Raw genomic sequence first — 22030 nt, 5'->3', positions numbered from 1 at the left:
TACAAAGATAAATAGAGCAGCATTTTGCTAATTATAATAGTCCTTTATATTTATATACATTTGTTTTTGCATATTCGTTATTTCACTTGATGCATTCGTTATTTAATGTTTGAATACTGAAATAAAAAGCCATCGTTTAAAAGGTTATTTCACCATCAAAATGTAGCCTGTTATATGTATCATTAACGTTTTATATAAAACTGCTGTGCAGTGTAAATGGGACCTTAATACAGTTTAAAGCGAAGTTGTCTGTAAGGATGATGGGCATTGCATGTCTATTGTTGTGGCTCGCGTTGTGAATATTTGAAAATAACTGTCGGGTGAAGGCTTTATGGTCGTGCGGAATTGTCTGCTGCTGTCATGGCTCAGCAGGCAACACCCTATTCAGCTAGGCTATGTTTAGTGTTTTTATGTACAAATATATTCGTTTTGGCGAATGCTAGAGCGTAATACAGATATTTTAAATAACAAGTAGTTCAGTCCAGAACTTGCTGTGCATAGAAACATTCATTTTCATAAGGCCCCATATTTTATGCGGTTTGGTTTTAAAACGCATAGGTTTTGCTACGGTTACGCCATCCGTCCACGGGAGCTTTGGATTTTGTGTGGCCATGTTTGTGGAAAACACTTGAGGGTGGAGACATACCCCTTCCCCCATCTCATAACCAAAAGCTTGTCATTTAGGTGTTAATGGGCATCAGTGAGACCGAAATCATGTCGCATTTCCACTGTCGGCCTATAGCTCGCAGCGCGTAACGCAAACCCAGCCCCCAGAACGTCCCCCAACTATTGGCATCGTGCATCCGTTAATAACTCGGTAGAAAATGTATTTTATAACATCCTCATTTAGACACAGTCAAACATTCAGCCCAAATGCACTGGAGAGACCTGAAACGTGTTCCCAAAAATGCTCTGATTGCACCATTTGATTATTATCATCATATCCAAATACTTTATAAATAATATTCTAAACCTTCTCTGGTGTTTATTGTTTTTAGAAAATATCTAAAATCTTTTAAAAGAAAATATCTTGTAAAATAAAAGTTTGATTTGGCTTTAACGGTTTTATTTATGTAGGCTATAGGCCTACCTAAACTGTTATAGCTTGCTTTTGCTTGTTTTATATTGGTTTATTTATTTAATGCGATTTTATTATATCCGATAATGTAATTCTTTAAATTATATTTCAATGTGGCTTAGGCTTATCAAGATATGACACTTGTTTTGAGTCTACAAAAGGTAATTTGTAAAGTTTTATGTCTTTCTGTTGTATTCATATGGTGTATCTGCAAAATAAATAACAAAAAGAAAGAAGCCGCTAGCAGCATCAACAGAGCTGTGAAGAGAGCGCTCTTTTGCTCGGGCTTTCACACACAACCTTTATGTCTGCTGTGTCTTTAATATGGTGTGTAGATTATTATGCGTTATTGAAACATCAAGGGGAACGCAGCAAAATCACTTATAAATTAAAATTGTATTATTCTCTGCAACAGCCTTACATTTAAAACGGAAACATAAGGGCGATTATAAGCAAAAAGACCTCAGCCTATAAGTCTAGATGTTTTCTTTTCCTTTTTTATTTATTTGTTTATGTGTTTGGCGTATGTGTGCGATAGGAAAACTAGTGTAATTACGGCAAGCCATCTTTCCCAGACTCAGGGCAAATTCCGCCTTTCCTTTCACTCCGTCCCGAAGCCCCAGCTGGCCCTCCTGCCATCCATTGCGTAAAACATATGCTGGATAAGTTGACGGTTCATTCCGCTGTGGCGATCACAGACTAATAAAGGGACTAAACCGAAAAGAAAATGAATGAAGAATGAATGAATAAATTAATAATAATAAAATAAAAAATAAGGTAATAATCTTTAAACACATATGCCGCGTAAGCGGCCTTTTTTATTTTTAGAGATGATACATTTGAATTGCCTCTTCCCACTTCCCCCACCTCGAAATTGAAAGTAGCTCATTTACAACTTGATGCCTTAGCCTCAATAGCAAAGATCATAGCCCATTTACACATCAACACAGCGCAAGTTTAGCAGAAGAATGTCAAATCAGAATCACGCAGATGAAGCACACCAGCTACTACTATGAAACTATTAAAATTGTTTTGTCGTAAATTTGCTTATTTGCAGCAGCTTTTTTTCGCGCAACAGAAATGCGGCGTTGGGAAGCCGTCAGTGAATAAAAACGGTCAATAGTGAAATCGGCTTTTCATTGTATCCCTATTACCTATATCAGTGCATTGAAGGCCTTTTATGGTGTCATCTCGATAGAATAGCCTATCATGTCCGCTAGTGCCGCGCGCCTCTTTCTCTGGGCAAAAAGGAGTTGATTTTTAAAATATTAATTATATAGATTAATTAAATTTTCAGCAAAAGAGACATTTATTTCATATTTCACTATGCATTTCATCTGATCTTTATAGCTTAATTAAACACATATTGTCAAAACCCACACATAGGCCTATTGTATGAAAATGAAAAGGGCATTTTTTGTTATTAATAGACTATATTTGTTAGTTGTGGCCTAGGCTATTTTCACATTTTCACATTTGAGGTGCTTTATTGGCATGACAAGTAGCCTAACTGTACATTCGTTTTGCCAAAGCAGTGCAGCGTCGCGTCTCACAAACAAGACAGTGCAAAAAGGGCAGTAGTGCAAACAAATATGAAAATAACATATAATAAAAAAAATGATTAATAAAAATAAAAATAAAATAAAAAAATAAAAATATAATAATAAAAATAAAAATAGATTTTTGATAACATTAAACAGGATAAAGGTAATAATAGTAGCCTATTATCAAAAGTAAGTCCACATAAAGAGTTCCAGTATTTGTGTGTTGGAGACAGGAGCGGGTATTGTTGGGTGAAGGGGTGAACACACAGCAGCACACACACTCCCCCAGTAAGATGGGTTCTGTTCGACAGGGACTCAAAGTTGTTTTGTATGTGTTGGATTATCGGGTAGAATTTCTCCCGGATCTCGGAGTATTTAGTGCACTCAGTTAGGATATGCAGCTCCGTCTCAATCAGCTGCTGAGGGGACAGCCGCTTCTCCACCGGCAGCCATGTTTTTTTTTTTGTGCCGGCCCGTCTTTACGGCTAGCTGATGTCCGCTGCCCGCTTCTAACATGTTAGAAAATACTGCAAATCAAGCTGTCGGTATCTCCCTGCGGTTGAAATTGTTCATTATTCGGAAAAAAAGAAGAAGAAATATCAGCGCGCAGTAGTTGCTTTCTAGATTTATTTTAGGCCTATATTTAGCTGTTTTAATCTTGCAATTCTGATAACTTTTAGAGATAATGTCTGTTTTTATCAACTTGTCAGTCATTTATTTCTCATTTGCTACTTATTTTATTAATTTGTTAATGTTAATATACTACATAGTCTTGTATATGCATATCTAAAATCCTTTGGCATTCAAATTTGCTTTGAACTTGAAAGAGAGAAAGAATCGGATTTTACCCGTCAGAGCACATTGCATATACTTTTTTTGAAATAACATTTATTTAACAAATATTTTAGCACATCGAAAGTAATTAAATTACCTGTCTTTTGATTAAAACCTTTATGCAAAAAGATCAGAAAAAAAGGCAATATATGCGACACATGACATGCATTGCTCTCATGCCACGTTTTGAGGATAAATTCGCTTTTAGGTGCTGCTTTGAATAAAATAAAACCATTAAAAAGCACATTAAAGACTACTCATAAAATAAAACATTCATAAAGGAGTATCTTATGAAAAAACACCAATTGACGGGCTCTGCTTTCGGTTTTAAAAGAATCAAGCAGCTTTAAAAATATAATTTGCTGAAGAGAAATGACAGGGAAAAAAAAAGATTGAACATATCAGGACTGTTAAAAGAACATTCCTCTTTGATATATTCTTTCGACTCCGACACATCAGCTAAGATTATGAACGACGGAGTGTCTCTCCTGCTTCAGTGGCGTGTCCAGCTGGTTATAAACGAGGAGGCGGAGAGAATGAGCTGCTTAGTTTCGGCTCGATATATTTAAATAAAAACTAACAACGAGCTGCTTATAACGCTCAAAAAGTTAAACTCAAATGCACAACCCTTGTTGGTTGCACCTGCGGGATGCACAATGAACCTAACGCGCCATAATTTTAATTCTATATTCGTGAAGAATGAGCCAACCGCATACGCTTTGTCCTGTTGGTCGGGACTCTGCTTTATAACTTATTAGTTTATTACAATAATCACACTTAGCTTTGCCATCGTTCTTCACCACATATAGCCACTCAACACATCTTGCGGTCCATCTTTAATGTTTAGATTATTGAAGGTGCTATTGACGTTTTGAGAAAAAAATTAATAGTACTGAAACTAAATTATTAAAAATAAACTTGCGGGACTTCATTTATGTCCTGCGGCAACATTATTTTTATTACACTTTAAGTGATCTGCTTGAGGTAGGTCACGTTTATCAATGGTAAGTTTTAGCCTAAGTTTACATCAATAACATAATGTGCATTGTCCTTTACCATACAAAAAAACAAAAAAAAAAACATTATTATACACCATAGTTGCCTGTAGCCTATAAAAAGGCAAATATTTTTTAAATGCATTAAAAGGCAAGCGCATATCTTAGCCTTAGTTTGTTTACACTCTGCCTGTATTAACATAAATGCTGTATTTTAATATAGCTTATTTTGATGAATTAGCTTTAACTGACAGCCTTTTCTTCTTTTTCCGCGGTTATGCGGCATTATATTTCACACGCATATGCAAGGTGACTGAATATGAAATTAAAATACAAAACATACTGAGCCATTAAGTAAAAAACAAAACAAAACAACAGTTATACTTTAAAGCAGAACATTGACGTTTTGAAACAAAAAACGGAACTGAAACTAAATTATTAAAAATAAACCTGCCAGACTTAATTTATGTCCTATTATCATTATTCATTTATTTTCATTATTCGTTTATTATTATGTACTATAATTGAAACATAAAATGAGATCGTAAATATAATCAACAACGAAAATAAAAACGTAAATTAAAAATATAAATGAACATGTCTAGTCTTAGTTCTATCAAAATAGCAAACACTACATCTCTCTATATTTAGAATCAAAGACTGCTTTATTTATTATTTTTTTTATTTAAGACTACTTATTTGTACTGAATGTTTGTGCTTTCATTTTAGTTGTCTTTCATTTCTTCAATTCTATTTTCCAAAACGAATCCTCTTTGCACTTAATAAGTTTACAATAAACCAGGTAAAAAAAATTTACATGTAAGTTGAGGTGATCGCAAGTTAACTGTGAGGTGATGTGCTCTACCGGCAGGATAATCTATATTATTTTGCTGTTTTTCATATGCGCACGTTTAAGATTTGAGATTATAACATTGCCATGATAGTCAAAGAAATCAAAACATTATTTTCACCCCAACGCAATTTAATCGGGCACTGAAGGCTAATAACTTAATTCTTATATTTGCTTTTTGACTTCTCACCATGTATCTTTTCTACAGCATAGTATAGTGTAAGAGCATGTCTATTACCAGAAAAACTAAATTAAAATTATATTTTAATTGAACACATCACATCACATACAGCTAGCTACGCCTACAGAACAGTCTGTTTAGCATTGTGAAAAGGCAAAGCTGAATATATATGGTTAAAGTGCCACCCAGCGGTCAAATGCTGCTGGCGCATCAAGTACCGCCGTCGCCGCGGTATGAATGGCGGCACAAGGAACACATTGAAGTAGTAACATCTGTACATTTGTTTAACTTGTAACACAGATTTCTTCATGTAAACAACATGCCCACAATAAACCATCAAGATCCAATTTTGACAGCCATATTTATTACATGTGTTAATTTTGACATATTGCATGTGTTAATTTTGACAGCACTAATATACACACACACACACACACACACACACACACACACACACACGCACACACGCACACGCGCACACGCGCACACACACACACACACACACACACACACACACACACACACACACATATATATATATATATATATATATATGGAAATATTTTTATGAATTTTAATACAAGAATTGTTGTGCTGTGAAGTAAAACTTTTAATTATGTATGGAAAGAATCGTCAATGCACCAAGATGCACTGCGATAATAAATCAAACCGAATCGGTGGCATGATAATCGTAACCGAACCATGAGACCAGTGTAGGTTCACACTTCTGCTATACAGCACCAGATGTTCAACGCAATCTCATGGCAATACGTAACTTTTTGATTTAGTGGCTAATTCATATGAATTTGTAAGATTTCATTCATACAATTTAGTACAATTTGCTCATTCTCTCAATGACAGTAGGGTTTAGGGGCAGGTTTGGCTTCCACATCTCCTTTTTAAATTCGTACATTTTCATACGAATGAACGGATGTATGAATTTGTACGAATTGGCCAATTAATTGACAAAATGTAAAATAGTTACGCTTCTTCGTCAGATCAGGCCGGATTATGTTATATCTAAGACTATAGAATACACTGGACATGTCACTTGTATAGTTTTCAATGGAGAAATGTGTAACGGTCGATGAAGCCCCGCCTTCTAGTACAGGAGCCAATCATCAATCGTTATAGACTGATGATTCTCTGGGGGAAGGGGCTCAAACGAGACATATGTTTTTCTGCAGACGTTCTTAATCCTCTAAAGCAGGCGTGTCCAAACTACGGCCCGCGGGCCATCTGCGGCTCACAATCAGTTTTGTGGCGGCCCGCGAGGCTTTTTATAAATATCAATAGAATCTGGCCCGCTATACAAAAATTAACGTAATTCAATAAATAACCACCGGGTGTCGCTATTACATGCATTCAATTAAGCAGCAGTTCTTGTTATGATCTATCTATCTATCTGTCTGTCTGTCTATCTGTCTATCTGTCTATCTATCTATCTATCTATCTATCTATCTATCTATCTATCTATCTATCTACACACAGTTGAAGTCTGAATTATTAGCCCCTCTTTGATTTATTTCTTCTTTTTTAAATATTTCCCAAATGATTTTTAACAGAGCAAGGGCATTTTTACAGTATGTCTGATAATATTTTTTCTTTTGGAGAAAGACTTTTGTTTTTATTCGGCTAGAATAAAAAGCGGTTTAAATTTTTTTATGAACCATTTTAAGGTCAAAATTATTAGCCCCTTAAGTCTTCAGAACAAACCATTGTTATAAAGTAACTTGCCTAATTACCTTAACTTGACTAGTTAACTTGATTAACCTAGTTAAGCCTTTAAATGTCACTTTAAGCTGTATAGAAGTGTCCTAAAAATATCTAGTCAAATATTATTTACTGTCATCATGGCAAAGATAAAATAAATCAGTTATTAGAAATGAGTTACTAAAACTATTATGTTTAGAAATGTGTGGAAAAAAATCTTCTCTCCGTTAAACAGAAATTGGGGAAAAAATAAACGGGGGCTAATAATTTAGGGGGGCTAACAATTCTGACTTCAACTGTATTTTTATATATATATATATATATATATATATGCATGCGTGTCTGTGTGATGTATGTAAAATTTGGCCCGCGACAACGTTTGTTTTTTTGCATCTGGCCCTCGGACCAAAAAGTTTGGACACCCCTGCTCTAGAGTCAACAAACGCACTGGAATCTCAGCGAATACTTGCTTGACACACACACACACACACAAAAAAAAATCATCCACATAAAGCTCTTCCACTTAAACAATTAATACTATTGTTTTCTGGTTTTGTGATGAAATGAACAATCATGCTCGGGCAAGGTTCTGGGCAACTGTGCCTAGTGTGAGTACACCCTAGCGTAATGTCCTTGTTTTTTCTCCAGGTTGTAATAGAACAGTTCGAGCATATTTTTATATTGATAATGTTTTAATGGAAACTAGATCTAATTGAGGTACTTTCTGTCTATAAAAAGATGTGATGATATTTTGGGCTGTTTTATCACTTTTTAAGCTTCAAGGATAAAAAATGCATAATACAATGTATCAGAATACTATCATCTTTTAGCTTGAAGAAAGATGTAAAGATGTTTTTTGAGATTTAAGAGAGTTCTACTTTGATCACTGTGATTATTGACTGCACTTAACAATATATATTTATTTTTATTTATACTATTTTTACATTTTTTATGCAATTGCCTCTCAGTTGAATTACTAGGAAAACATTTTGCTGGTTTATATGTTTATTATACAGACAATTTATTAAAATAGAAATTTTATTTCATAAAGTTCAAGTTGATTCCAAAATGCGCCTACAGTTTGTGATAAAAAAGAGACAAATTTTCAATATGTATTTTATCATTGAAGATTTCTTTAAAATCTTGTCTCATCTTGTTCTCGTGAACACAGTCTTGTGTCTCATGCCATACGTTTTTTAATCACACCCCTAGAGTTTAAGACATGTTCTGCAAGTTAAAAATGTTTCCAATGTTACTGGTTAAAAACTGAAGCGGCAATGAGGTCTTAAAATGTATGGAAAGATTATAAAAATGTCTTGAGAGATATTGAATTTAACTCCATGATTCCTGTATATACCATGAAAAATATATGTTTTTTTAAGTGGTAGCGGTTGTAAATGACCAATTAAAGAACATTTCACTCGTACCAGAACATCCAAATCATGTTGATTTTTTAAAAACGGAATCAAATTGCTACCATCAAAATGCTGACTAATAGAATACGAGTGAAGGCTTCTAGTCAGATTTTGAGGTTACAAAAAATGTGCTAGTTGTGTTTTGTATGAAATAAACCGAGATCCTGTGGCCATTCAAAATCCCATGGCACTTCTGTCGATGCCAATAGCCAAGTGGTAAGTGCATCGACACATAGCACCAAGGTGCTCGAGGCGACATGAGTTCGATTCCCAGCTCCAAGTTCTTTGCCGATCCTTCCCTTATTTCTGCTCCCCACACTTTCCTGTCTGTGAAATCTCCACTGTCCTATCCCAATAAAGGTAAAAACCCCTAAAAAATAATTATAAAAAAAAAAAAATTGAAAAAATCTCATGGCACTTCTCTTAAAGGGTAGGGGTGTAACGCCATTGTCCTGGCCAAATTCTTTCCATCGGCCCTCAACCATCATGGCCTCCCAATCATGCCCATCCATCGAATTGGCTCAATCACTGTCTCTCCACGCCACCAATAGCTAGTGAGTGATGAGCGAATGTTGTCCTGTAGCTGCCGTCGCATTGTCCAAGTGGATGCTGCACACTTCCATGACAAATATTATCACACCTTCAAATGATGAAAATCTATTTTTTTCTATCCACCTCAAGCTTAATGAACTCTTAGTTCCCTTTTACCAACAAGACTAAAAACCTTTACTGAGTAGTCTCTTGTAGCTCTGTTAGCATTACCCTACAGTTGCACAAACTGAAATTATGAAATGAAAACATGTCCAAAGGAAATGTCTATTTGGCAAAAACTCCTACTCGCATACACTTTAGACTCACAAGAGGTGGTTTTTCAGGCAACTGGAGAAAGCAATTGTTCTGCTAAACTGCAATAGAAACAGTTTTAGCTGCACTGTAAAAAAATGTGAGACAAGATTTTTTTGTTGATTTAACTTATTTTTATAAAAAAAAATAGACATATAACAATAGAAAATGTGTCTAGCACTTTTATCAATTAAATATAAAACATTCTGGCTATACTTGTGTAAATTAAGAGTTATTTTGTATCTCATTTATTGATCACTCAGGGTCATAAGTTGAACTATTTTTGGTTTACATTTCAATGCATGTTGCCTGCACATTTGTTCAGCACTTTACCCTTGATTCTAAATTATTTTGTTGATTTTTATTTATTTAAATGTATTTTCAGTTCAAAGATGATACTTTACATTAATTTTAGATTTTTGATTTTCTGCAAGTTAATGTTGCACACCAAACATAATTTTGTCCTTTAGTGTTCGAAAACATTTATGACAACAGTGTTTATTTCTTATGGGAATGGCATGTATATTTGCAGTATGTCTTGCTGGATGCTAACATTAAAGCTGAATACTTCAAATTAATTTATTATATATAATTTCAATCAGTATATGTCACTTTTGTGGTTTAAGTTTCACGAAAACCTTTGGCGTTTCATTTGTTGTGCTTCATTTTCTACAGTTATATACATTTCTTATTGATTGTCTATTTAAGACAGCTTTTGGCCCCCTAAATCAATTATTCAGCAAGTTTATTCATTTTATTTCATTTGGACATTTAGTCAGTCATAAGTATTTAAAAGAAAACATTTCTTAGTCTTTAGTCTCGTTGCCATAGTGACATGTTCTGAGAATAGAACGCGTTCTAAAGTGTTCTTGAAGCCTTGCATCACAGAAAATCTCTAGTTGGTTTGTTGTAGTGGAGTCAAATAAGTTGTGTCTTTGGATTTTCAACGTTTTAATACTTGAAAATGGAAGTTGAAATCTCTTGCCAGATCACCAAGCGCCAGAAAAAAGCGCAGCAGGGCAAAGAAAGGCCTGGGAACGGCACTAATAGTGAGTCATATTTACATTGTGATATGAATATCCAGTGTTTTCCTGACATAATATTATACTTACTGTTAAAAAACAATGTTTGTACAGTGTAAATGTGTGTACATTATAATAGACAGCTGGTTGAATTTCTGTTTTTGTAAAGAGCTCTGTTAACAAATTCCTGTAAAATCTACTTCAACTTGCTTGCAGCAGTTCGCCAGTAACTTACAGAAAATCAATTGCAGCTGTAAACACTGTATTTACAACTACAGCACTATTTATCTAGCTGTATATGTATTTACAGAACTGTATGTATATCTTCACTGTAATAGAGTAATTTTCACAAAGCAACTTTAAAATACAGTAACATACTGCTTAAATGTCTTACAGTAAAATACAGTTCATATTACAGTTAAATTCTGTTATTTACAAAAATGGTTGAAAGTTACTGTGCTACACAGCCAATGACTAGTAGAAAAAGAATATGCTGAAATAGTGATTGTTACATATTGCGGTCCCTTTATGAATTGGTATTTATTTTTTCAAATATTATTAGGCTATTATTGCATTCAAGTGCATCTTAATGAAATGCTTTGTGTAAATGAATGTTGCATCTCATTTTCAGCTTGTCTGATTCAACTTTAGTCTAAAATCCTTTGTTAAATTGAAGTATTTAATTTCTATTTTAAAAAAGTGCACTGAACATGCATTGTGTTAGATTGTTTGGTGCACAGACCAGTTATATTAACATGAAAATAAAAAATATAATGTTATTAAAATTAATTAAAATAAATGATAATAAAATACAAAAAAAATGGGAAATTTCATAGTTAAAGTACGTTTAGTGCAGCAAAAAAATGGTGAATTTGTGGTAACCTTAGTTTAGCTACAATAACTTCTTAATGTTTATGTATTAATATATACATTTTGTGCAACCATTTCTCTTTTAACAGACGAGAAGGACAAGGTGGAGAAGCAAAAAAAGAAAAAGAAGAAGAGCAGGGTTGGCTCTTTTATCAGAGCTGCCCTAAAATGGTTTTGCTTCTCTCCAAGAAATGAGTCGTTTCAACTTTCATCCTCTGATGGTAAATGATGGTTTCTGCATCTAAACATTTTATCTACTGCATCTAAAGCCTATAATGTTAGAAATAAACTGTTTTCACACTCTCCTTTATCTGGAGTTTAACCTCTCCTTGAAACTGACTGTGTACTATGTGCAAACTGCAATTGTTTTTTTTTAACAGACTACGAGAATGAGGTCTATCAGAAAATGATGGTGAAAGTGGAAGAAGAGAAGGAGATGATACAGAAGGAGGAGGTGGTGGAGAAGGTGGAGGTGGTGGAGAAGGTGGAGAAAGTGACAAAAGAAGAAGATGAGATTTTGGAGAAAGAGGAGGAGGTGGTGATTGAACTGGAGGAGGGGAAGGAGAAAGAGAAAGATAACACAAATGAAGAGAAGCCAGAGGAGGAAGGGAAGCGAAAGAGAAAAAAGAAAAACATCAGCAGCCGATTGTCAGAGGAGGAGTTTTGGAGGAGGAGGAAAATAGAGGAGGAGAGGGTGGAGGAGAAAGAGGAGGAGGTGGTGATTGAACAGAAGGAGATGGAGAAAGAGAACATAAATGAAGAGAAGCCAAAGGATGAGGAGAACATGGAAGAGGAGAAAGTGAAAAAGAAAAGGAGGAGGAGGAGGAGGCCAAGAAACTGCAGTGTGGAAGAGGAGGCGGTGAAAGAAAACAAAAGTGAGGAGGTGGAAAAGAATGAAGAGAAAGAGATGAATAACATTGAAATAGAGGAGAACATGGAAGAGGAGAAAGTGAAAAAGAAGAGGAGGAGGAGGAGGAGGCCAAGAAACTGCAGTGTGGAAGAGGAGGTGGCGAAAGAAAAGGAAAGTCAGGAGGAGGAAAAGAACGCAGAGGAGAAAGAGATGAATGACATTGAAATAGAGGAGAACATGGAAGAAATGAAAGAGAAAAAGAAAAGGAGGAGAAGGAGGAGGCCAAGAAACTGCAGTGTGGAAGAGGAGGTGGTGAAAGAAAAGGAAAGTGAGGAGGTGGAAAAGAACGCAGAGGAGAAAGAGATGAAAGACATTGAAATAGAGGAGAACATGGAAGAGGAGAAAGTGAAAAAGAAAAGGAGGAGGAGGAGGAGGCCAAGAAACTGCAGTGTGGAAGAGGAGGCGGCAAAAGAAAATGAAAGTGAGGAGGTGGAAAAGAACGCAGAGGAGAAAGAGATGAAAGACATTGAAATAGAGGAGAACATGGAAGAAATGAAAGAGAAAAAAAAAAGGAGGAGAAGGAGGAGGCCAAGAAACTGCAGTGTGGAAGAGGAGGTGGTGAAAGAAAATGAAAGTCAGGAGGAGGAAAAGAACGCAGAGGAGAAAGAGATGAAAGACATTGAAATAGAGGAGAACATGGAAGAGGAGAAAGTGAAAAAGAAAAGGAGGAGGAGGAGGAGGCCAAGAAACTGCACTGTGGAAGAGGTGGCGGCAAAAGAAAATGAAAGTGAGGAGGTGGAAAAGAACGCAGAGGAGAAAGAGATGAAAGACATTGAAATAGAGGAGAACATGGAAGAAATGAAAGAGAAAAAGAAAAGGAGGAGAAGGAGGAGGCCAAGAAACTGCAGTGTGGAAGAGGAGGCGGTGAAAGAAAACGAAAGTGAGGAGATGGAAAAGAATGGTCGAAGATGGCCGAAGCTGCATTTAGAGAAGGAAAGACAATCATATGTTCATGTTCAATAAAGTTGTGTTGTACAAAAAAAAAAAAAAACAGTGTGTTGTGTTTATCTGCTTAATCGTCTGTTTCAAAAGTGTTGAAGTTTGTGTCTGGTGTTGTGTTGATGATTATTCCCATTTCAAAAAAACAATTTAGAGTGTATTTACTATGTATATTATACATGTATATTACATACTAGCATGTATACATACATGCATACATACATACATTTGTTTAACTTGTAACAGATTTCTTCATGTAAACAACATGCCCACAATAAACCATCAAGATCCAATTTTGACAGCCATATTTATTACGTGTTAATTTTGACATATTGCATGTGGTAATTTTGACAGCACTAATACACACACGCACACACGCACACACACATATATATATATATATATATATATATATATATATATATATATATATATATATATATATATATATATATATATATATATGGAAATATTTTTATGAATTTTAATACAAGAATTGTTGTGCTGTGAAGTAAAACTTTTAATTATGTATGGAAAGAATCGTCAATGCACCAAGATGCACTGCGATAATAAATCAAACCGAATCGGTGGCATGATAATCGTAACCGAACCATGAGACCAGTGTAGGTTCACACTTCTGCTATACAGCACCAGATGTTCAACGCAATCTCATGGCAATACGTAACTTTTTGATTTAGTGGCTAATTCATATGAATTTGTAAGATTTCATTCATACAATTTAGTACAATTTGCTCATTCTCTCAATGACAGTAGGGTTTAGGGGCAGGTTTGGCTTCCACATCTCCTTTTTAAATTCGTACATTTTCATACGAATGAACGGATGTATGAATTTGTACGAATTGGCCAATTAATTGACAAAATGTAAAATAGTTACGCTTCTTCGTCAGATCAGGCCGGATTATGTTATATCTAAGACTATAGAATACACTGGACATGTCACTTGTATAGTTTTCAATGGAGAAATGTGTAACGGTCGATGAAGCCCCGCCTTCTAGTACAGGAGCCAATCATCAATCGTTATAGACCGATGATTCTCTGGGGGAAGGGGCTCAAACGAGACATATGTTTTTCTGCAGACGTTCTTAATCCTCTAGAGCAGGCGTGTCCAAACTACGGCCCGCGGGCCATCTGCGGCTCACAATCAGTTTTGTGGCGGCCCGCGAGGCTTTTTATAAATATCAATAGAATCTGGCCCGCTATACAAAAATTAACGTAATTCAATAAATAACCACCGGGTGTCGCTATTACATGCATTCAATTAAGCAGCAGTTCTTGTTATGATCTATCTATCTATCTGTCTGTCTGTCTATCTGTCTATCTGTCTATCTATCTATCTATCTATCTATCTATCTATCTATCTATCTATCTATCTATCTATCTATCTATCTACACACAGTTGAAGTCTGAATTATTAGCCCCTCTTTGATTTATTTCTTCTTTTTTAAATATTTCCCAAATGATTTTTAACAGAGCAAGGGCATTTTTACAGTATGTCTGATAATATTTTTTCTTTTGGAGAAAGACTTTTGTTTTTATTCGGCTAGAATAAAAAGCGGTTTAAATTTTTTTATGAACCATTTTAAGGTCAAAATTATTAGCCCCTTAAGTCTTCAGAACAAACCATTGTTATAAAATAACTTGCCTAATTACCTTAACTTGACTAGTTAACTTGATTAACCTAGTTAAGCCTTTAAATGTCACTTTAAGCTGTATAGAAGTGTCCTAAAAATATCTAGTCAAATATTATTTACTGTCATCATGGCAAAGATAAAATAAATCAGTTATTAGAAATGAGTTACTAAAACTATTATGTTTAGAAATGTGTGGAAAAAAATCTTCTCTCCGTTAAACAGAAATTGGGGAAAAAATAAACGGGGGCTAATAATTTAGGGGGGCTAACAATTCTGACTTCAACTGTATTTTTATATATATATATATATATATATATATATATGCATGCGTGTCTGTGTGATGTATGTAAAATTTGGCCCGCGACAACGTTTGTTTTTTTGCATCTGGCCCTCGGACCAAAAAGTTTGGACACCCCTGCTCTAGAGTCAACAAACGCACTGGAATCTCAGCGAATACTTGCTTGACACACACACACACACACAAAAAAAATCATCCACATAAAGCTCTTCCACTTAAACAATTAATACTATTGTTTTCTGGTTTTGTGATGAAATGAACAATCATGCTCGGGCAAGGTTCTGGGCAACTGTGCCTAGTGTGAGTACACCCTAGCGTAATGTCCTTGTTTTTTCTCCAGGTTGTAATAGAACAGTTCGAGCATATTTTTATATTGATAATGTTTTAATGGAAACTAGATCTAATTGAGGTACTTTCTGTCTATAAAAAGATGTGATGATATTTTGGGCTGTTTTATCACTTTTTAAGCTTCAAGGATAAAAAATGCATAATACAATGTATCAGAATACTATCATCTTTTAGCTTGAAGAAAGATGTAAAGATGTTTTTTGAGATTTAAGAGAGTTCTACTTTGATCACTGTGATTATTGACTGCACTTAACAATATATATTTATTTTTATTTATACTATTTTTACATTTTTTATGCAATTGCCTCTCAGTTGAATTACTAGGAAAACATTTTGCTGGTTTATATGTTTATTACTACAGACAATTTATTAAAATAGAAATTTTATTTCATAAAGTTCAAGTTGATTCCAAAATGCGCCTACAGTTTGTGATAAAAAAGAGACAAATTTTCAATATGTATTTTATCATTGAAGATTTCTTTAAAATCTTGTCTCATCTTGTTCTCGTGAACACAGTCTTGTGTCTCATGCCATACGTTTTTTAATCACACCCCTAGAGTTTAAGACATGTTCTGCAAGTTAAAAATGTTTCCAATGTTACTGGTTAAAAACTGAAGGGGCAATGAGGTCTTAAAATGTATGGAAAGATTATAAAAATGTCTTGAGAGATATTGAATTTAACTCCATGATTCCTGTATATACCATGAAAAATATATGTTTTTTTAAGTGGTAGCGGTTGTAAATGACCAATTAAAGAACATTTCACTCGTACCAGAACATCCAAATCATGTTGATTTTTTAAAAACGGAATCAAACTGCTACCATCAAAATGCTGACTAATAGAATACGAGTGAAGGCTTCTAGTCAGATTTTGAGGTTACAAAAATGTGCTAGTTGTGTTTTGTATGAAATAAACCGAGATCCTGTGGCCATTCAAAATCCCATGGCACTTCTGTCGATGCCAATAGCCAAGTGGTAAGTGCATCGACACATAGCACCAAGGTGCTCGCGGCGACATGAGTTCGATTCCCAGCTCCAAGTTCTTTGCCGATCCTTCCCTTATTTCTGCTCCCCACACTTTCCTGTCTGTGAAATCTCCACTGTCCTATCCCAATAAAGGTAAAAACCCCTAAAAAATAATTATAAAAAAAAAAAAATTGAAAAAATCTCATGGCACTTCTCTTAAAGGGTAGGGGTGTAACGCCATTGTCCTGGCCAAATTCTTTCCATCGGCCCTCAACCATCATGGCCTCCCAATCATGCCCATCCATCGAATTGGCTCAATCACTGTCTCTCCACGCCACCAATAGCTAGTGAGTGATGAGCGAATGTTGTCCTGTAGCTGCCGTCGCATTATCCAAGTGGATGCTGCACACTTCCATGACAAATATTATCACACCTTCAAATGATGAAAATCTATTTTTTTCTATCCACCTCAAGCTTAATGAACTCTTAGTTCCCTTTTACCAACAAGACTAAAAACCTTTACTGAGTAGTCTCTTGTAGCTCTGTTAGCATTACCCTACAGTTGCACAAACTGAAATTATGAAATGAAAACATGTCCAAAGGAAATGTCTATTTGGCAAAAACTCCTACTCGCATACACTTTAGACTCACAAGAGGTGGTTTTTCAGGCAATTGGAGAAAGCAATTGTTCTGCAAAACTGCAATAGAAACAGTTTTAGCTGCACTGTAAAAAAAAATGTGAGACAAGATTTTTTTGTTGATTTAACTTATTTTTATAAAAAAATAGACATATAACAATAGAAAATGTGTCTAGCACTTTTATCAATTAAATATAAAACATTCTGTCTATACTTGTGTAAATTAAGAGTTATTTTGTATCTCATTTATTGATCACTCAGGGTCATAAGTTGAACTATTTTTGGTTTACATTTCAATGCATGTTGCCTGCACATTTGTTCAGCACTTTACCCTTGATTCTGAATTATTTTGTTGATTTTTATTTATTTAAATGTATTTTCGGTTGAAAGATGATACTTTACATTAATTTTAGATTTTTGATTTTCTGCAAGTTAATGTTGCACACCAAACATGATTTTGTCCTTTAGTGTTCGAAAACATTTATGACAACAGTGTTTATTTTTTATGGGAATGGCATGTATATTTGCAGTATGTCTTGCTGGATGCTAACATTAAAGCTGAATACTTCAAATTAATTTATTATATATAATTTCAATCAGTATATGTCACTTTTGTGGTTTAAGTTTCACAAAAACCTTTGGCGTTTCATTTGTTGTGCTTCATTGTCTACAATTATATACATTTCCTATTGATTGTCTATTTAAGACAGCTTTTGGCCCCCTAAATCAATTATTCAGCAAGTTTATTCATTTTATTTCATTTGGACATTTAGTCAATCATAAGTATTTAAAAGAAAACATTTCTTAGTCTTTAGTCTCGTTGCCATAGTGACATGTTCTGAGAATAGAACGCGTTCTAAAGTGTTCTTGAAGCCTTGCATCACAGAAAATCTCTAGTTGGTTTGTTGTAGTGGAGTCAAATAAGTTGTGTCTTTGGATTTTCAGCGTTTTAATACTTGAAAATGGAAGTTGAAATCTCTTGCCAGATCACCAAGCGCCAGAAAAAAGCGCAGCAAGGCAAAGAAAGGCCTGGGAACGGCACTATAAGTGAGTCATATTTACATTGTGATATGAATATCCAGTGTTTTCCTGACATAATATTATACTTACTGTTAAAAAACAATGTTTGTACAGTGTAAATGTTTGTACATTATAATAGACAGCTGGTTGAATTTCTGTTTTTGTAAAAAGCTCTGTTAACAAATTCCTGTAAAATCTACTTCAACTTGCTTGCAGCAGTTCGCCAGTAACTTACAGAAAATCAATTGCAGCTGTAAACACTGTATTTACAACTACAGCACTATTTATCTAGCTGTATATGTATTTACAGAACTGTATGTATATCTTCACTGTAATAGAGTAATTTTCACAAAGCAACTTTAAAATACAGTAACATACTGCTTAAATGTCTTACAGTAAAATACAGTTCATATTACAGTTAAATTCTGTTATTTACAAAAATGGTTGAAAGTTACTGTGCTACACAGCTAATGACTAGTAGAAAAAGAATATGCTGAAATAGTGATTGTTACATATTGCGGTCCCTTTATGAATTGGTATTTATTTTCTCAAATATTATTAGGCTATTATTGCATTCAAGTGCATCTTAATGAAATGCTTTGTGTAAATGAATGTTGCATCTCATTTTCAGCTTGTCTGATTCAACTTTAGTCTAAAATCCTTTGTTAAATTGAAGTATTTAATTTCTATTTTAAAAAAGTGCACTGAACATGCATTTTTTAGATTGTTTGGTGCACAGACCAGTTATATTAACGTGAAAATAAAAAAATATAATGTTATTAAAATTAATTAAAATAAATTATAATAAAATACAAAAAAATGGGAAATTTCATAGTTAAAGTACGTTTAGTGCAGCAAAAAATGGTGAATTTGTGGTAACCTTAGTTTAGCTACAATAACTTCTTAATGTTTATGTATTAATATATACATTTTGTGCAACCATTTCTCTTTTAACAGACGAGAAGGACAAGGTGGAGAAGCAAAAAAAGAAAAAGAAGAAGAGCAGGGTTGGCTCTTTTATCAGAGCTGCCCTAAAATGGTTTTGCTTCTCTCCAAGAAATGAGTCGTTTCAACTTTCATCCTCTGATGGTAAATGATGGTTTCTGCATCTAAACATTTTATCTACTGCATCTAAAGACTATAATGTTAGAAATAAACTGTTTTCACACTCTCCTTTATCTGGAGTTTAACCTCTCCTTGAAACTGACTGTGTACTATGTGCAAACTGCAATTGTTTTTTTTTTAACAGACTACGAGAATGAGGTCTATCAGAAAATGATGGTGAAAGTGGAAGAAGAGAAGGAGATGATACAGAAGGAGGAGGTGGTGGAGGTGGTGGAGAAGGTGGAGAAAGTGACAAAAGAAGAAGATAAGATTTTGGAGAAAGAGGAGGAGGTGGTGATTGAACTGGAGGAGGGGAAGGAGAAAGAGAAAGATAACACAAATGAAGAGAAGCCAGAGGAGGAAGGGAAGCGAAAGAGAAAAAAGAAAAACATTAGCAGCCGATTGTCAGAGGAGGAGTTTTGGAGGAGGAGGAAAATAGAGGAGGAGAGGGTGGAAGAGAAAGAGGAGGAGGTGGTGATTGAACAGAAGGAGATGGAGAAAGAGAACATAAATGAAGAGAAGCCAAAGGATGAGGAGAACATGGAAGAGGAGAAAGTGAAAAAGAAAAGGAGGAGGAGGAGGAGGCCAAGAAACTGCAGTGTGGAAGAGGAGGCGGTGAAAGAAAACAAAAGTGAGGAGATGGAAAAGAATGAAGAGAAAGAGATGAATAACATTGAAATAGAGGAGAACATGGAAGAGGAGAAAGTGAAAAAGAAAAGGAGGAGGAGGAGGAGGCCAAGAAACTGCTGTGTGGAAGAGGAGGTGGCGAAAGAAAAGGAAAGTGAGGAGGTGGAAAAGAACGCAGAGGAGAAAGAGATGAAAGACATTGAAATAGAGGAGAACATGGAAGAGGAGAAAGTGAAAAAGAAAAGGAGGAGGAGGAGGAGGCCAAGAAACTGCAGTGTGGAAGAGGTGGCGGCAAAAGAAAATGAAAGTGAGGAGGTGGAAAAGAACGCAGAGGAGAAAGAGATGAAAGACATTGAAATAGAGGAGAACATGGAAGAGGAGAAAGTGAAAAAGAAAAGGAGGAGAAGGAGGAGGCCAAGAAACTGCAGTGTGGAAGAGGAGGCGGTGAAAGAAAACGAAAGTGAGGAGGTGGAAAAGAACGCAGAGGAGAAAGAGATGAAAGACATTGAAATAGAGGAGAACATGGAAGAAATGAAAGAGAAAAAGAAAAGGAGGAGAAGGAGGAGGCCAAGAAACTGCAGTGTGGAAGAGGAGGTGGTGAAAGAAAAGGAAAGTGAGGAGGTTAAAAAGAACGCAGAGGAGAAAGAGATGAATAACATTGAAATAGAGGAGAACATGGAAGAGGAGAAAGTGAAAAAGAAAAGGAGGAGAAGGAGGAGGCCAAGAAACTGCAGTGTGGAAGAGGAGGCGGCGAAAGAAAATGAAAGTGAGGAGGTGGAAAAGAACGCAGAGGAGAAAGAAATTAAAGACATTGAAATAGAGGAGAACATGGAAGAAATGAAAGAGAAAAAGAAAAGGAGGAGAAGGAGGAGGCCAAGAAACTGCAGTGTGGAAGAGGAGGCGGTGAAAGAAAACGAAAGTGAGGAGATGGAAAAGAATGGTCGAAGATGGCCGAAGCTGCATTAAGAGAGGGAAAGACAATCATATGTTCATGTTCAATAAAGTTGTGTTGTACAAAAAAAAAAAAAAACAGTGTGTTGTGTTTATCTGCTTAATCGTCTGTTTCAAAAGTGTTGAAGTTTGTGTCTGGTGTTGTGTTGATGATTATTCCCGTTTCAAAAAAGCAATTTAGAGCATATTTACTATGTATATTATACATGTATATTACATACTAGCATGTATACATACATGCATACATGCATACATACAGTAGGTGAGAGTTCAAAGTGGCTATTAACGCCGCGGCTTGTACCGCCGCCGTTTGAAATAGGTGCCGCTCTGTTTTTAGTGTATGACCGCAGTTTGTGAATGAGCCGCCAGGGGGCGCAGAGGGACGGGATGCGAACGGACAGAAATAGCCCATACAGCTACTGTGCTTGTAAATGATATTAAACAATAAGTCAAAGCATTATAATTCCTTCATTAATCATTTAAAATTTGTTAACACGCTTTATTGTAAACTTTTTAAGTGCAAAGAGGATTCGTTTTGGAAAATAGAATTGAAGAAGTAAAAGACAACTAAAATGAAAGCACAAACATTTAGTACAAATAAGTAGTCTTAAATAAATAAATAAATAAATAAATAAATAAATAAATATAGCAGCCTAAATATAGAAAGATGTTCAGTTTTTGCTATTTTGATAGGACTAAGACAAGACATTTTTATTTATGTTTTATTTCTGTTTTTATTTCCATTTTCGTTGTTGATTATATTTTACTATCTCATTTATGTCTCAACAATTGCACATAATAATAAACGAATAATGAAAATAAATGAATAATGAAAATAGGCCTAAATAAATTATTTATTTAAAGACATTGCCGTACAGTACGTGAAACACTGAGAAAAATAAATTGACCTACCTTAAGCAGATCACTAAAAGTATAATAAAAATATTTTTGCCGCAGGACATAAATTAAGTCTTGCAGGTTTATTTTTAATAATTTAGTTTCAGTTCAGTTTTTTTTCAAAACGTCAATGTTCTTCTTTAAAGTAGCTATAACTGTTGTGTTTTTTTTGTTTGTTTTTTTACTTAATGGCTTAGTATGTTTTGTATTTTAACTTCATATTCAGTTACCTTGCATATGTGTGTGAAATATAATGCCGCATAACCGCGGAAAAAGAAGAAAAAGCTGTCAAAGGTTAGAGCTAATTCATCAAAATAAGCTATATTAAAATACAG

At 34.8% G+C, this 22030-nt stretch overlaps 4 protein-coding genes across 11 annotated transcripts in view; 3 read left to right on the top strand and 1 right to left on the bottom strand.

Moving 5' to 3' along the window:
* adgrf3b (adhesion G protein-coupled receptor F3b) overlaps window positions 1–22030 on the top strand; it is a 671400-nt gene that overhangs the window by 260792 nt on the left and 388578 nt on the right. The gene's annotated exons all lie outside the window — the stretch shown is intronic.
* Window positions 1–22030, bottom strand: part of cd2ap (CD2-associated protein) — a 145710-nt gene that overhangs the window by 72018 nt on the left and 51662 nt on the right.
* Window positions 10299–13238, top strand: LOC147839395 (uncharacterized). Of its 3 annotated transcripts, none has more exons than XM_087298537.1 (4): window positions 10299–10502; window positions 11435–11566; window positions 11726–12684; window positions 12838–13238. In XM_087298537.1, exons 1-4 carry the CDS (start codon window positions 10418–10420, stop codon window positions 13216–13218), a joined length of 1557 nt encoding a protein of 518 aa, XP_087154663.1. In that variant the 5' UTR covers window positions 10299–10417; the 3' UTR covers window positions 13219–13238. The 3 variants fall into 3 exon arrangements, with proteins under 3 accessions (XP_087154663.1, XP_087154662.1, XP_087154664.1); XM_087298538.1 differs by having other exon boundaries at window positions 10303–10502; window positions 11726–12531; window positions 12685–13238; XM_087298536.1 differs by having other exon boundaries at window positions 11726–13238.
* Window positions 16808–21211, top strand: LOC147839394 (uncharacterized). Of its 3 annotated transcripts, none has more exons than XM_088651575.1 (4): window positions 16808–18143; window positions 19074–19205; window positions 19366–20132; window positions 20286–21211. In XM_088651575.1, the coding sequence occupies exons 1-4, from the start codon at window positions 18059–18061 to the stop codon at window positions 20811–20813; spliced, it is 1512 nt and encodes a 503-aa protein (XP_088507701.1). In that variant the 5' UTR covers window positions 16808–18058; the 3' UTR covers window positions 20814–21211. The 3 variants fall into 3 exon arrangements, with proteins under 3 accessions (XP_088507701.1, XP_087154667.1, XP_087154666.1); XM_087298541.1 differs by having other exon boundaries at window positions 19366–20441; window positions 20595–21211; XM_087298540.1 differs by having other exon boundaries at window positions 19366–21211.

The sequence above is a fragment of the Danio rerio genome, chromosome 20 (genome assembly GCF_052040795.2).
Source record: "Danio rerio strain M-AB ecotype USA chromosome 20, GRCz13ab, whole genome shotgun sequence".
NCBI lineage: Eukaryota > Metazoa > Chordata > Actinopteri > Cypriniformes > Danionidae > Danio > Danio rerio.
This window is presented reverse-complemented; position numbering and strand designations above follow the sequence as displayed.